Source organism: Somniosus microcephalus, chromosome 3 (assembly GCF_052327205.1).
Source record: "Somniosus microcephalus isolate GS21.2 chromosome 3, FLI_Smic_1.0, whole genome shotgun sequence".
Classification (NCBI taxonomy): Eukaryota; Metazoa; Chordata; class Chondrichthyes; order Squaliformes; family Somniosidae; genus Somniosus; species Somniosus microcephalus.
The window spans coordinates 10,628,519-10,643,832 of record NC_140989.1 but is presented as its reverse complement, the minus strand read 5'-3'; the positions used below and the strand labels follow the sequence as shown (position 1 = coordinate 10,643,832).

General features: G+C 47.3%; 1 protein-coding gene across 1 annotated transcript in view; it reads left to right on the top strand.

Moving 5' to 3' along the window:
* Positions 1-13,569: 13,569 nt before the first annotated feature.
* The window catches only part of LOC147120844 (V-set domain-containing T-cell activation inhibitor 1-like), a 43,988-nt gene continuing 42,243 nt past the window's right edge, over positions 13,570-15,314 (top strand). Inside the window, exon 1 of the mRNA XM_085977216.1 lies at positions 13,570-13,915. Coding sequence (XP_085833342.1) covers positions 13,570-13,915 — 346 coding nt within the window. The remainder of the gene's footprint in view (positions 13,916-15,314) is intronic.

Sequence of the window (15,314 nt, the reverse complement as noted above, 5' to 3'; positions counted from 1 at the left end):
TTGTCAAGTGTTGGTATATTCTTGGTGTCCTCTACTGTAAAGACTGATACAAAATATTCATTCAGTGTTTTTGCCATCTCCATATTTCCCACCATTAATTTCTCGGTCTCATCCTCTAAGGGACCAGCATTTACTTTAGCCACCCTTTTTCTTTTTATATAACTATAAAAACTCTTACTATCTGTCTTTATATTTTTTGCTAATTTACTTTCATAATGTATCTTCCCTTTCTTAATCAATCTTTTTGTTATTTTTTGCTGTCCTTTAAAGTTTTCCCAATCCTCTATCCTCCCACTAGATTTGGCTACCTTATATGCCCTTGTTTTTAGTCGAATACTATCCTTAATTTCTTTACTTAGCCACGGATGGCTGTCTTTTCTTTTACACCCTTTTTTTCTCAGTGGAATATAATTTTTTTGGAATTTGTAAAATAACTCCTTAAATGTACACCACTGATCATGTATCGTCTTATCCTTTAACCTGTTTTCCCAATCCACTTTACTCAATTCCGCTCTCATACCTTCATAGTCTCCTTTATTCAAGCTTAGCACGCTTGTTTGAGATACAGCCTCCTCACCCTCTAACTGAATATGGAATTCAACCATGTTATGGTCACTCATTCCAAGGGGATCCTTTACTAGGACATTTTTAATTAATCCCATCTCGTTACACAGGACCAGATCTAAGGTTGCTTGCCCCCTGGTTGGTTCAGTTACATACTGCTCAAGAAACCCATCCCTAATACACTCAATGAACTCATCCTCAAGGCAGCCCTGCCCAATTTGATTCATCCAATTTATATGATAGTTAAAATCCCCCATAATTATAGATGTTCCCTTATTACAAGCCTCAACTATTTCCTGATTGATACTCCGTCCAACCGAGTTGCGACTGTTCGGAGGCCTATATACTACACCCACTAGTGTTTTTTTTCCCCTTATTATTCCTTATCTCCACCCAAACTGTTTCATTATCCTGATCCTTTGACCCAATGTCATTTCTCTGTATTACAGTGATTCCTTCCTTTATTAACATAGCCACCCCACCTCCCCTTCCTTCCTGCCTGTCCTTCCTGATTGTTAAATAACCTGGTATGTTTAATTCCCAGGCATTGTCACCCTGCAGCCATGTTTCTGTAATGGCCACAAGATCATACCCATATGTAGCTATTTGTGCCTTTAACTCGTCTATTTTGTTACGAATGCTACGTGCATTCAGATAGAGAACTTTCAAATATGTTTTGTGACACTTAGTTCCTGCTATTGCCCTTTTTATTACTTTACCTTTTACTCCACACCTTCTACCCCTTCCTGACACGCTCTGGTTTTTAATTTCCCCACTGCTACCTAAGTCTATGACCTTCTCTGTTGTCATTTTTATTATTTGCTCTCTAGGAACCTCCCCCTCACTAGTTAGTTTAAAGCCCTCTCTACAGCCCTAGTTATATGATCCGCCAGGACTCTAGTCCCAGCACTGGCCAAGTGAAGCCCGTCCCAATGGAACAGCTCCCTCCTGCCCCAGTACTGGTGCCAGTGTCCCAGGAAGCAAAACCCATTTCTCCCACACCAGTCTTTGAGCCACGCATTTAACTCTCTTATTTTATTTGTCCTAGCCAAATTCGCTCGTGGCTCAGGTAATAATCCAGAGATTATTACCCTTGTGGTTCTGCTTTTTAATTTGGCCCCTAGCTGCTCAAACTCCCTCAGCAGAACCTCCTTCCTTGTCCTATCTATGTCGTTGGTACCAACATGGACCACGACAACTGGATCCTCCCCCTCCCACTCCAAGTTTCTGTCCAGCCCAGAGGAGATGTCCTTAACCCTGGCACCGGGTAGGCAACACAGCCTACGGGACTCTCGCTCTTGGCTGCAGAGAACTCTATCTATCCCCCTAATAATACTATCCCCTACCACTACAACATTTCTATTTACTCCCCGCTCCATGGCAAGAACATCCTTCCTCAGATAAGGCGACCAAAACTGCACACAATACTCAAGATGTGGTCTCATCAAGGCCCTGTATAACTGCAGCAAGACATCCTTGTTCCTGTACTCAAACCCTCTCGCTACGAAGGCCAACATACCATTTGCCTTCTTAGCCGCCTGCTGCACCTGCATGCTTACCTTCAGCGACTGGTGCACAAGGACACCCAGGTCTCATTGCACTTCCCCTTCTCCCAATCTATTGCCATTCAGATAATAATCTGCCTTCCTGTTTTTGCCACCAAAGTGGATAACCTCACATTTATCCACGTTATATTGCATCTGCCATGCTTTTGCCCAATCACCCAACCTGTCCAAATCATCCTGTAGTTTCTCGGCATTCTCCTCACAGCACACACGCCCACCCAGCTTTGTGTCGTCTGCAAATTTGGAGATATTTCATCCAGTTCCCTTGTCTAGATCATTAATATATATTGTGAATAGCTGGGGTCCAAGGACCGAACCCTACGGTAACCCACTAGCCACTGCCTGCCACTCGGAAAAAGACCCGTTTATTCCAACTCTTTGCTTTCTGTCTGCCAACCAGTTCTCTATCCAAGTCAATACCTTGCCCCCAATCCCATGTGCCTTAACTTTACACGCTAATCTCTTATGCGGGACCTTATTGAAAGCCTTCTGAAAGTCCAAATACACCACATCCACTGGTTCTCCCTTATCTATTCTACCAGTTACATCCTCAAAAATTCCAGTAGATTAGTCAAGCACGATTTACCTTTTGTAAATCCATGTTGACTTTGTCCAATCCTGTCTCTGTTTTCCAAGTGCTCTGGTATTACATCTTTTATAATGGACTTTAGCATTTTCCCCACTACCGATGTTAGGCTTACCAGTCTGTAATTCCCCGTTTTCTCTCTACCGCCTTTTTTGAATAGTGGGGTAACATTAGCTACCCTCCAATCCATGGGTACTGTTCCAGATTCCATCGAATGTTGGAAGATGATCAGCAATACATCTACTATTTCTAGGGCCACTTCCTTAAGTACCCTAGGATGTAGATTATCAGGCCCTGGGGATTTATCGGCCTTCAATCCCATCAATTTCCCTAACACCATTTCCCTACAAATACTGATTTCTTTCAGTTCCTCCCTTTCATCAGACCCTATGTTCCCCAACATCTCTGGGAGTTTATTTGTGTCCTCCTTTGTGAAGACAGAACCAAAATATGTATTTAGTTGGTGATGCCATTTCTTTGTTCCCCATTATAAATTCCCCTGATTCTGACTGCAAGGGACCTACGCTTGACTTCATCAATCTTTTTCTCTTCACATATCTATAAAAGCTTTAACAGTCAGTGTTTATGGTCCCTGAAAGCTTACTCTCATATTCTATCATGTCTCATCTCCTGTTCTCCCATTATTTTATTTATTTAATTAATTAGTTTAGTGTTAATCAATATATTTATCTTGTTTAGTTTATTAAATTAAGTTTAGTTTTTAATATTTAGTTATAAGTCATATGTTAACTTAAAACCTATCCCACAGTCACTACCAATCACTTACCTGCCTGACCTGTGACATCACGATGCTATTTTCTCTTGTTGATGCAGGTCTGCTGATGATGAATCCAGTTTGCTAATTAATTGACTACAGCATCTCTCCAGCAGGAGAACTTGCTTGTTTGTCTCTGCTTAAACCTGAAGAAACTTAAAAATTAAAAGTTTATATTTTAACTTAAACAGTTGATCTTACTTAAGAGCTACTCACAATTAACACTAGATTTTAAAAGAGATTAACCCTTAAAACTTCCACACTTCCCAAACTCCCAGTTGTTCACTCTGTGCTGGCTGCACTCACAGGCCCCTGTGCTTATACTGTTTGTGATTCAGATGAGTCACCACTGCTCTGCTTCTGTTTCAGGAACCAGTTTAATCCAGTTAGCTAATTAATTAACTGCAGCAGCTCACCAGCAGGAGACCTTGCTTGTTTGTCTCTGCTTAACCCTGAAGAAACTTTAAAATTTTAAGTTTTAATTTTAACTTAAATAGTTGATCTTACTTAAGAGCTACTAGCAATTAACACAAGATTTTAAAAGAGATTAACCCTTAAAACTCCCACACTTACCATACTCCAAGTTGTTCACTCTGTGCTCCCTGGACTCAGATTGAAAATAGATTGAAAATATTTGAGGCCCCAGCACTGATCCCTGTGGCACCCCACTAGTTACAGTTTACCAACTTGAAAATGACTCATTTATCCCGACTCTATTTTCTGTCAGTTAGCCAATCCTCTATCCAGTCTAATATATTACATAGAAACATAGAAGATAGGAGCAGGAGTAGGCCATTCGGCCCTTCGAGCCTGCTCTGCCATTCAATGTGATCATGGCTGATCATCCAAATTCAGTACCCTGTCCCTGCCTTTTCCCCATATCCCTTGATCCCTTTAGCCTCAAGAAATATATCCAAATCTTTCTTGAATATATTTAATGAACTGGCCTCCACCGCCCTCTGTGGCAGAGAATTCCACAGGTTCACCACTCTCTGGGTGAAGAAATTCCTCCTCATTTCAGTCCTAAATGGCTTACCCCTTATCCTTAGACTATGACCCCTGGTTCTGGACTCCCCGGCCATCAGAAACATCCTTCCTGCATCTAGTCTGTCCAGACCTGACAGAATTTTATAGGTTTCGATGAGATCCCCTCTCAATCTTCTAAACTCCAGTGAGTATAAGCCCAATCGACACAATCTCTCCTCATACGTCATTCCTGCCATCCCAGGTATCAGCCTGGTGAATCTTCGCTGCACTCCCTCCATGGCAAGAACGTCCTTCCTCAGGTAAGGTGACCAAAACTGCACACAATACTCAAGGTGCGGTCTCACCAAGGCCCTGTACAACTGTAGCAAGACATCCTTGTTCCTGTACTCGAACCCTCTTGCTACGAAGGCCAACATACCATTTGCCTTCTTAACCGCCTGCTGCACCTGCATGCTTACCTTCAGCGACTGGTGCACAAGGACACTCAGGTCTCTTTGCACTTCCCCTTCTCCCAATCTATTGCCATTCAAATAATAATCTGCCTTCCTGTTTTTGCCACCAAAGTGGATAACCTCATATTTATCCACATTATAGTGCATTTGCCATGTTTCTGCCCAATCACCCAACCTGTCCAAATCGTACTGGAGTTTCCCAACATCCTCCTCACAGCTTACCCACCCGCCCAGCTCTGTGAGCTCTTATCTTGTGCGGTTACCTTTTATGTGGGAGTGGGCCTTTGGCGTAGCAGTAGCATCCCTGCCGCTGGGCCAGAAGGCGTAGGGTTTCGAACCCTGCTCCAGACAGTCCCGGCAAGTGGAGTCGGAGCTCCGGCTCTAAATTCTGGGTTGACATCCAGCGGGATACTTGCGTCCGTGGGTGTGGGTGGCCCCCCCCCTCGTATGGGTTGTGGGAGCCCGTAAAACCCTCCCGCCATAGGACTAACCACCCTAATGGCTGGTACGAAGATGGTTACGGTCTCGGAAGGAGCGTTAATCGCGGCCAGAAATCCTTCCACCACTTCATACAGTTCCCCAAAGGGAACAGTGTGAAGACACGTACGACGACGACCTTTTATGTGGCACCTTATCGAATGTCTTTTGGAAATCCAAATACATTACATTAAATTTGTCAAACACCATTTCCCTTTCATTAAACCATATTGATTCTGCTAGATTGTATGTATTATGATTTTCTAAATGTCCTGCTACTACTTGCTTAATAAACGGATTCCAGCATTTTCCCAATGACAGATGTTAGGCTAACTGACCTATCGTTTCCTGCTTTCTGTCTCCCTCCTTTCTTGAATAGGGGCGTTACATTTGCGGTTTTCCAATCCGCTGAGACCTTTCCAAAATCTAAGGAATTTTGAAAGATTACAACCAATGCATCCACTATCTCTGCAGCCACTTCTTTTAATGTCCTAGGATGCAGGCCATCAGGTCCAGGGGACTTGTCAGCCTTTAGCCGCATTAGTTTGCCAAGTAATTTTTCTCTAGTGATAGTGATTGTTTTAAGTTCCTCCCTCCCTTTTGCCCCTTGATTATCTACTATTATTGGGATGCTTTTAGTGTCTTCTACCATGAAGTCAGATACAAAATATTTGTTTAAAGTCTCTGCTATTTCCTTGTTTCCCATTATTAATTCCCCAGTGTCATCCTCTAAGGGACCAACATTTACTTTAGGTACTGTTCCTTTTTATATACTTGTAGAAGCTCTTACTGTCTGTTTTTATATTTCTTGCTAATTTATTCTCATAATCTAATTTCTCCCTCTTTGTTACTTTTTTAATCATCCTTTGCTGGTTGATAAATATTTACCAATCCTCTGGCCAACCGCTAATCTTCACAACATTGTATGCTTTTTCTTTCAATTTCATACCCTCCTTAACTTCCTTCATTAGCCATGGATGGTCCATCCTTCTCATAGAGTCTTTCTTTCTCACTGGAATATATCTTTGTTGAGAGTTATGAAATATCACCATAAATGTCTGCCACTGCTTATCTACCACCTTACCTTTTAATCTATTTTCCCAGTCCACTTTAGCCAACTCTTTCTTCATAACTCTATAATTGCCTTTATTTAAGTTTAAGACACTAGTTTCAGACCCAAGTTTCTCACCCTCAAACTGAATGTGGAATTCTATCATGTTATGATCACTCTTCCCTAGAGGATCCTTTACGGTAAGATCATTAATTAATCCTGTCTCATTACACACTACCAGATCTATAATAGCCTTCTCCCTGGTTGGTTCCATAATGTATTGTTCTAAGAAACCATCCCAAATACATTCTATGAACTCATCCTCAAGACTTCCTTTGCCAATTTGATTTGTCCAATCTATATGAAGATTAAAATCACGCACGATTATTGCAGTAGCTTTCTTACAAGACCCCATTATTTCTTGAATTATACCCTGTCCTGTAGTGTAGCTACTGTTAGGGGGCCTATAGACTACTCCCACATGACTTCTTACCCTTATTATTTCTTATCTCCACCCAAACTGATTCTACATCTTGATCTTCCGAGCCAAGATCATTTCTCACTACTGTACTGACCTCATCCTTTATTAACAGAGCTACCCCACCTCCTTTTCCTTTCTGTCTATCCTTCCATAATGTCAAATACCCCTGAATATTCACTTACCAACCTTGGTCACCTTGTAACCACGTCTCTGTAAAGGCTATAAGATCGTACCTATTTATTTCTATTTGTGCCATCAGTTCAGTGCTCCTGTTACAAATGCTGCGTGCATTCAGTTAAAGAGCCTTTCATTCTGCCTTTTTACAATTTTCCCCAACTCTCTTTAGGACTGAGATGAGGAGAAATTTCTTCACTCAAAGGGTTGTGAATCTTTCTCTACCCCAAAGGGCTGTGGACACTCAGTTGATGATTATATTTAAGACTGCCATCAGTAGGTTTTTGGAATCTAGGGGAATTGAGGGATCTGGCGATAGTGCAGAAGAATGGAGTTGAGGTCGAAGATCAGTCCTTATCTTATTGAATGGCGAAGCAGGCTCGAAGGGTCGAATGGCCTACTCCTGAACCTAATTCTTATGTTATTAAGTTCTTATGTGTGTGTGTGGTTGCAAAGAAGAGCAGGGGAGCTCTCCCCAGTGTCCTGGGCCAATATTAATCTGTGGTGTCTGTGTGGAATAATAAATTCTGAATGTAAGTGAAGATTGTGTCAGAGAGAGGGGTCTGTGATAGAGAGGGGTCTGTAATAGAGGGAGGGGTCTGTGATAGAGAGAGGGGAGTCTGTGATAGAGAGAGGGGTCTGTGATAGAGAGGGGTCTGAAATAGAGGGAGGGGTCTGTGATAGAGAGAGGGGAGTCTGTGATAGACAGGGGGTCTGTGATAGAGAGGGGGGTCTGTGTGATAGAGATAGGGGTCTGTGATAGAGAGGGGGGTCTGTGATAGAGAGAGGGGTCTGTGATAGAGAGGGGTCTGTAATAGAGGGAGGGGTCTGTGACAGAGAGGGGTCTGTAATAGAGGGAGGGGTCTGTGATAGAGAGTGGGGAGTCTGTGATAGACAGGGGGGTCTGTGATAGAGAGGGGGGTCTGTGATAGAGAGAGGGGAGTCTGTGATAGACAGGGGGGTCTGTGATAGAGAGGGGGGTCTGTGTGATAGAGGGGTCTGTGATAGAGAGGGGTCTGTGATAGCGAGAGGGGTCTGTGTGACAGAGAGAGTGGGGTCTGTGATAGAGAGTCGAGTCTGTCACAGAGAGAGGAGTCTGTGATAGAGAGAGGGGATCCTGTGGTAGAGAGGGGGGATCGATGTGAAAGAGAGTGGGGTCTGTGATAGGGAGTGGCGTCTGTGTGATCATTATGAGAGTTTCTACTTGTCCTGTTGAATGCTGCCCCTTTCTCAGGTGAGAAGCTCTGTGTGTCTGTGTGTCTGGTCTCTGTGTGTGTCTGGTCTCTCTATGTGTCTGTATCTGTGTGTCTGGTCTCTCTGTGTGTCTCTGTGACTGTGTGTCTAGTCTCTCTGTGTGTCTGGTCTCTCTGTGTGTCTGGATGTCTCTGTGTCTGTGTGTCTGGTCTCTCTGTGTCGCTGTGTCTGTGTGTCTGGTATCTCTGTGTGTCTGGTCTCTCTGTGTCTCTGGGTCTGTGTGTCTGGTGATGTGCCTTCAATAACTCAAAGACAAGGGATTTAAAGGATTCAACTAAGGCTTTTAATCACTAAGAACATAGCAGCATTACAGGTCTTCCCACATCGGGCGTCTGGTAGGAATGACTCATACAGCTCCTGAGACCTTTATATGGCAAAAGACAGGGGCGTAGCCAATACACACAATAGGAACAAAAGGGGGTGGTTCACACAATACAAGCAGGTAAAACACATGGGCTGATGAAGGCATATATTTCATCACATTCACCCCTTCTACAGATTTAGTCTGTCCGGGGGTGTGATAGTCCTTCCTGAACGTCGCAACAGTACCTCGGGTTCCGACCGGGAGTCCGTGGTGCCCTCCTGGGCATACCCATGTGCTGGGGGTGTTGCAGGTACTTCTGGGGGTGGTGAGGATACCTCTGGGGATGGTGGAGGTTCTTCTGGGGGTGGTGGTGATGGGTCGTCGTCGTCGCTTCCTGCCGAGGTGAGGTCCTTTATGGACACGGTGTCTTCACGCCCGTCGGCGTGCTTGACGTATGCGTACTGTGGGTTTGCGTGGAGTAGGTGTACTGCCTCCACGAGGGGATCCATTTTGTGGCCCCTCACATGTTTCCGTAACAGGACTGTCCCTGGGGCGGAGAGCCACGAGGGTAGGGATACTCCTGAGGTTGATTTGCGGGGAAAAACAAACATCTTCTCGTGAGGAGTGGCGTTAGTAGCAGTACACAGTAGCGACCTTATCGAGCGGAGTACGTCTGGGAGGACCTCCTGCCAGCGGGAGGTGGGGAGGCCTTTAGACCTTAGTGCTAAGGTGACCGCCTTCCACACTATCGCGTTCTCCCTCTCCACTTGCCCATTACCCCTGTGGCTATAACTAGTGGTCCGACTCGTGGCTATCCCCTTTGACAGCAGGTATTGGCGCAGTTCATCGCTCATGAACGACGCCCCCCTGTCAGTGTGGATGTAGTTGGGCATGCCGAACGTGCAAAACAGGTTGCCGAGGCACTTGATGACCGTGGCACTTGTTAAGTCTGTGTGTCCCAGTTATGCTTATTATAAATCACTGCACACAGACCACAAGAATAACTTTAACAGGTCTTTACTATTCGGAGGTCAGGGCTGAACTGCCCAGCAAATCCCTACACAACGTTTATATACCGGTGTGGTCACCACTGGTATTACAGTATACAGCAGCCAAGAGAAAGTAGTACACCTCTTAAGGTAGTTCTCTTAAGGTGGAACAGGTTACATACACCACAGCACTGGTCATATCTGGGCAGGGGTAGGCGAATGGGAAGCGGGAGTACTCGTCCACAATGTTGAGGAAGTACACATTGCGGTTGGTGGAGGGGAGTGGTCCCTTGAAATCTAAGCTCAGTCGCTCGAATGGCCGTGTAGCTTTGATCAGGTGGGCTCGGTCGGGCCTGAAAAAACGGGGCTTGCATTCCGCACAAGTGCAGCAATCCCTGGTCATAGACCAGACCTCCTCGATGGAATAGGGCAGGTTACGGGATTTTATAAAGTGGAATAGTCGGGTGACCCCCGGGTGGCAGAGGCCATTGTGGAGGCCCTGTAGCCTGTCCCCCTGGATGCTGGCACACATCCCTCGTGATAGGGCGTTGGGGGATTCGTTGAGGGCCCCCGGCCTATATATTATGTCGTACTCAAACGTGGAGAGTTCGATCCGCCACCTGAGAATTTTGTCGTTCTTGATCTTCCCCCTCTGTTTGTTGTTAAACATGAAGGCTACCGACCGCTGGTCGGTAAGCAGGGTGAAGCGTTTGCCGGCTAGGTAGTGCCTCCAGTGCCGCACTGCCTCCACTATGGCCTAGGCCTCCTTCTCTACCGAGGAGTGCCTGATCTCGGGCCCTTGGAGGGTTCTTGAGAAAAAGGCTACGGGCCGCCCATCCTGGTTGAGGGTGGCTGCTAAAGCGAAGTCGGACGCATCGCTTTCGACCTGGAAAGGGATGTTTTCGTCCACTGCCCGCAGCGCGGCCTTCTCAATGTCGTGTTTAATGCTGTTGAAGGCGGCGTGGGCCTCGGCCGTGAGCGGGAAGGACGTTGATTTCAGGAGGGGATGGGCCTTGTCGGAATAATTGGGGACCCATTGGGCGTAATAGGAGAAGAACCCCAGGCATCTTTTCAGGGCCTTGGGGGTGTTTGGTAGGGGTAGCTCCCGTAGGGGGCGCAATCGGTCGGGGTCCGGACCGATTTCCCCGTTTTCCACCACGCAGCCCAGGATACAGAGGCGCGTGGTGCTAAAGACACACTTATCCTCGTTGTAGGTGAGATTGAGTCTGAGGGCGGTTTTCAGAAATCTCGCGAGGTTCGAGTCGTGGTCTTGCTGGTCGTGGCCGCAGATGGTGACGTTGTCTAGGTATGGGTAGATGGCTGTTAACTGGTTCTCATCAACCATGCGGTCCATCTCCCGCTGGAAGACCGAGACCCCGTTCGTTACCCCAAAGGGGACTCTGAGGAAGTGGTAGAGACGTCCGTTCGCCTCGAAGGCGGTGTATGGACGGTCCTCCGGCCTAATGGGGAGCTGGTGGTATGCCGATTTTAGGTCGATGGTGGAAAACACCCGGTATTGCGCGATTTGGTTTACCATATCTGCTATGCGGGGCAGAGGGTAGGCGTCTAGCTGGGTGTATAGGTTAACCGCCTGGCTATAATCTATCACCATCCGCTTCTTTTCGCTACCCTTAACTACTACTACCTGGGCGCGCCACGGGCTGGTACTGCATTCGATGATATCTTCCCGCTTGAGTCTTTCTACTTCTGACGCAATGAACCATCTATCCTCCCAGCTGTACCGCCTACTCTTGGTCGCTATGGGTCGACAGTTGGGTGCGAGGTTGGCGAACAGAGAGGGCGGCTTGACCTTCAGGGTAGCCAGACCGCACACTGTGAGGGGCGGCTGGGACCCACCGTAGGTAAGCGTGATACTTTGGTGGTGGCATTGGAAGTCCAGACCCAAGATCACGCTCACACAGAGATCTGGCATTATCAATAGTTTAAAATCTCTGTAATCATTGCCTTTTACCGACAACATAACCGCGCAGAAACCTGTAATTTTTGAGGTATGAGTCTTATCGGCCATGGCGATTTTGCCCTGTGTGGGGACTATCGTTAGTGAAAGTCGTTTTACCAGGCTAGGATGAATAAAGCTTTCGGTGCTCCCGCAGTCAATCAAGCATTTAACCTTGTTCCCGTTTACCTCTATGTCCATCATCGATTTAGACAACGGATGCGGCCTGGACTGATCCACTGTGATCGAGGCCACCAGTGGGTCCTGGAGGTCCGTGTAGTCGGGGCAAGATGGTGGCCTCCATGAGGTGGACAAGATGGCTTCCAAGATGGCCGCTCCCACGGCGCGCACGCGGCGGTGGTGGAGTTGGAGGCGGGGTTCCCTCTGCAGACTTTGCTGAAATGTCCTTTCTTCCCGCATTTAAAACAGGTGGTGCCCTTCGCTGGGCACAGATGCCTGGAGTGTTTGTCCTGACCGCAGAAGTAGCATTTCGGGCCCCGATGCATCGCGGCAGTAGTGGGGCTCCTGGGTGGAGGCTGGGGCTCCGATGGTGCTGGGCTGGCCTGAGACCTGGGAGGTGAAGATGGCTTCCAAGATGGCGGCCCCCATGGCGCGCACGAGGCGGAGTGGGCCGCGTGGCCTGGGGAACAGGATTCAGAGTTCCTCTGGGCCATATCCAGCGATCGCGCTATATCTATAGCCTGTTTTAAGTCCAGTCCCTCCTTTTCAAACAGTTTATGCCGAATATAATTTGAACTGAGGCCCGCAATAAGGGAGTCTCGAATCAGCTCCTCCGTGTACACGATGGCAGACATGGCCTTACAGTTACAGACATTGCCCAGTACTTTTAGGTTTAGTATAAAGTCCTCTAGTGACTCACCATGCCGCTGCGTGCGAGTAGTCAGAAGATGCCTGGCGTACACCACGTTTATTGGCCGCGCGTAGTGGGCCTTCAGGATGGTGCAGGCCTCCTCGTAGCTGGTGGCATCTTGGATGAGGGGGGAGACCCGATGGCTCACCCAGTTTCGCAGGATTCCCAGTTTCATGTCTCCGGTAGCGGTTTCGGCTGCGGCTATGGCAGGGGATGAGTTTGCAATGAAAAATTCGAAGCATTGGAACCAGTGTCCGAACTGTGTGGCTGCATCTGAGGCATGGGGGTCCAGATCCAAGCGCTCTGGTTTCAGGAGTCGATCCATCCTGGTGTTTTAGTGATTAAAATTGATGTGCCTTCAATAACTCAAAGACAAGGGATTTAAAGGATTCAACTAATGCTTTTAATCACTAAGAACATAGCAGCATTACAGGTCTTCCCACATCGGGCGTCTGGTAGGAATGACTCATACAGCTCCTGAGACCTTTATATGGCAAAAGACAGGGGCGTAGCCAATACACACAATAGGAACAAAAGGGGGCGGTTCACACAATACAAGCAGGTAAAACACACAGGTAAAACACATAGGCTGATGAAGGCATATATTTCATCACATCTGGTATCTCTGTGTGTCTGGTCTCTCTGTGTCTCTGGGTCTGTGTGTCTGGTATCTCTGTGTGTCTGGTCTCTCTGTGTCTCTGGGTCTGTGTGTCTGGTCTCTCTGTGTCTCTGTGTCTGTGTGTCTGGTCTCTCTGTGTCTCTGTGTCTGTGTGTCTGGTATCTCTGTGTGTCTGGTCTCTCTGTGTCTGTGTGTCTGTGTGTCTGGTCTCTCTGTGTCTCTGTGTCTGTGTGTCTGGTATCTCTGTGTGTCTGGTCTCTCTGTGTGCCTGGTCTCTCTGTGTCTGTGTGTCTGGTCTCTCTGTGTCTCTGTGTCTGTGTGTCTGGTCTCTCTGTGTGTCTGGTCTCTCTGTGTCTCTGTGTCTGTGTGTCTGGTCTCTCTGTGTCTCTGTGTCTGGTGTCTGACTGTTCACTGTAACCTCTCGTGTTGCCGTATCAAATGTGCAGAGTTTGCACTTCCAGGTATGTTCCTGGTTGGATGTGACAGTGAGAGGATCAGAGTCAGGGTTCAAGAGGATCTAATCACACCGTGCTACTTTTATTCACAATACGAGCCCCAACTTATCATCATCCTGTGGGAGAGGTTGGGTCCCAGGAGATTGGTTCACAGTTATCAGATCAGCCAAAGCCTCCCGGACCATCAGGATCCGAGTTATCGAAACAGAACACAAATGTTTGAGAATGAGATTGCCGAAGGAAATGTGTCGCTGAAGTTGAGGAATGTGAGTCTGTCGGACGCAGGAACATACAGGGTGAATGTCAGTGCTTCCTCAGGAGGAGGCTACAAGGATATTAGCATCAAAGTGGGAGGTAAGAGCCATGGATATCAGCTAAGAACAGTCCCACTGTGCTTACTGAATGAACAGCCCCTCAGTGATGTTTCAGGGTGAAGCATCCCCATCTGCGGACCGAGGCTCAGCACACATTGTTAGACTTCCCTTTCACAATTCAGGAGACATTTGGGAGCCAGAGGTTAAGGACAGTGTTTGATGGGGACAGTGTAGAGTGAGCTTTACTCTGTATCTAACCCGTGCTGTACCTGCCCTGGGAGTGTTTGATGGGACAGTGCAGAGGGAGCTTTACTCTGTATCTAACCCGTGCTGTACCTGCCCTGGGAGTGTTTGATGGGACAGTGTAGAGAGAGCTTTACTCTGTATCTAACCCGTGCTGTACCTGCCCTGGGAGTGTTTGATGGGACAGTGTAGAGGGAGCTTTACTCTGTATCTAACCCGTGCTGTACCTGCCCTGGGAGTGTTTGATGGGGCAGTGCAGAGGGGGTCTTACTCTGTATCTAACCTGTGCTGTACCTGCCCTGGGAGTGTTTGATGGGACAGTGTAGAGGGATCTTTACTCTGTATCTAACCCATGCTGTACCTGCCCTGGTAGTGTTTGATGGGACAGTGCAGAGGGAGCTTTACTCTGTATCTAACCCTTGCTTTACCTGCCCTGGGCGTGGTTGATGGGACAGTGTAGATGGAGCTTTACTCTGTATCTAACCCGTGCTGTACCTGCCCTGGGAGTGTTTGATGGGACAGTGTAGAGGGAGCTTAATCTGTATCTAACCCTTGCTTTACCTGCCCTGGGCGTGGTTGATGGGACAGTGTAGAGGGAGCTTTACTCTGTATCTAACCCGTGCTGCACCTGCCCTGGGAGTGTTTGATGGGACAGTGTAGAGGGAGCTTTACTCTGTATCTAAACCATGCTGTACCTGCCCTGGGAGTGTTTGATGGGACAGTGTCGAGGGAGCTTTACTCTGTATCTAACCCGTGCTGCACCTGCCCTGGGAGTGTTTGATGGGACAGTGTAGAGTGAGATTACTCTGTATCTAACCTGTGCTATACCTGCCCTGGGAGTGTTTGATGGGGACAGTTTAGAGGGAGCTTTACTCTGTATCTAACCCGTGCTGTACCCGCCCTGGGAGTGTTTGATGGGACAGTGTAGAGGGAGCTTTACTCTGTATCTAACCCGTGCTGTACCTGCCCTGGGAGTGTTTGAAGGGACAGTGCAGAGGGAGCTTTACTCTGTATCTAACCTGTGCTGTACCTGCCCTGGGAGTGTTTGATGGGACAATGTAGAGTGAGATTACTCTGTATCTAACCCCGTGCTGTACCTGCCCTGGGAGTGTTTGATGGGGACAGTGTAGAGGGAGCTTTACTCTGTGTCTAACCCGTGCTGTACCTGCCCTGGGAGTGTTTGATGGGACAGTGTA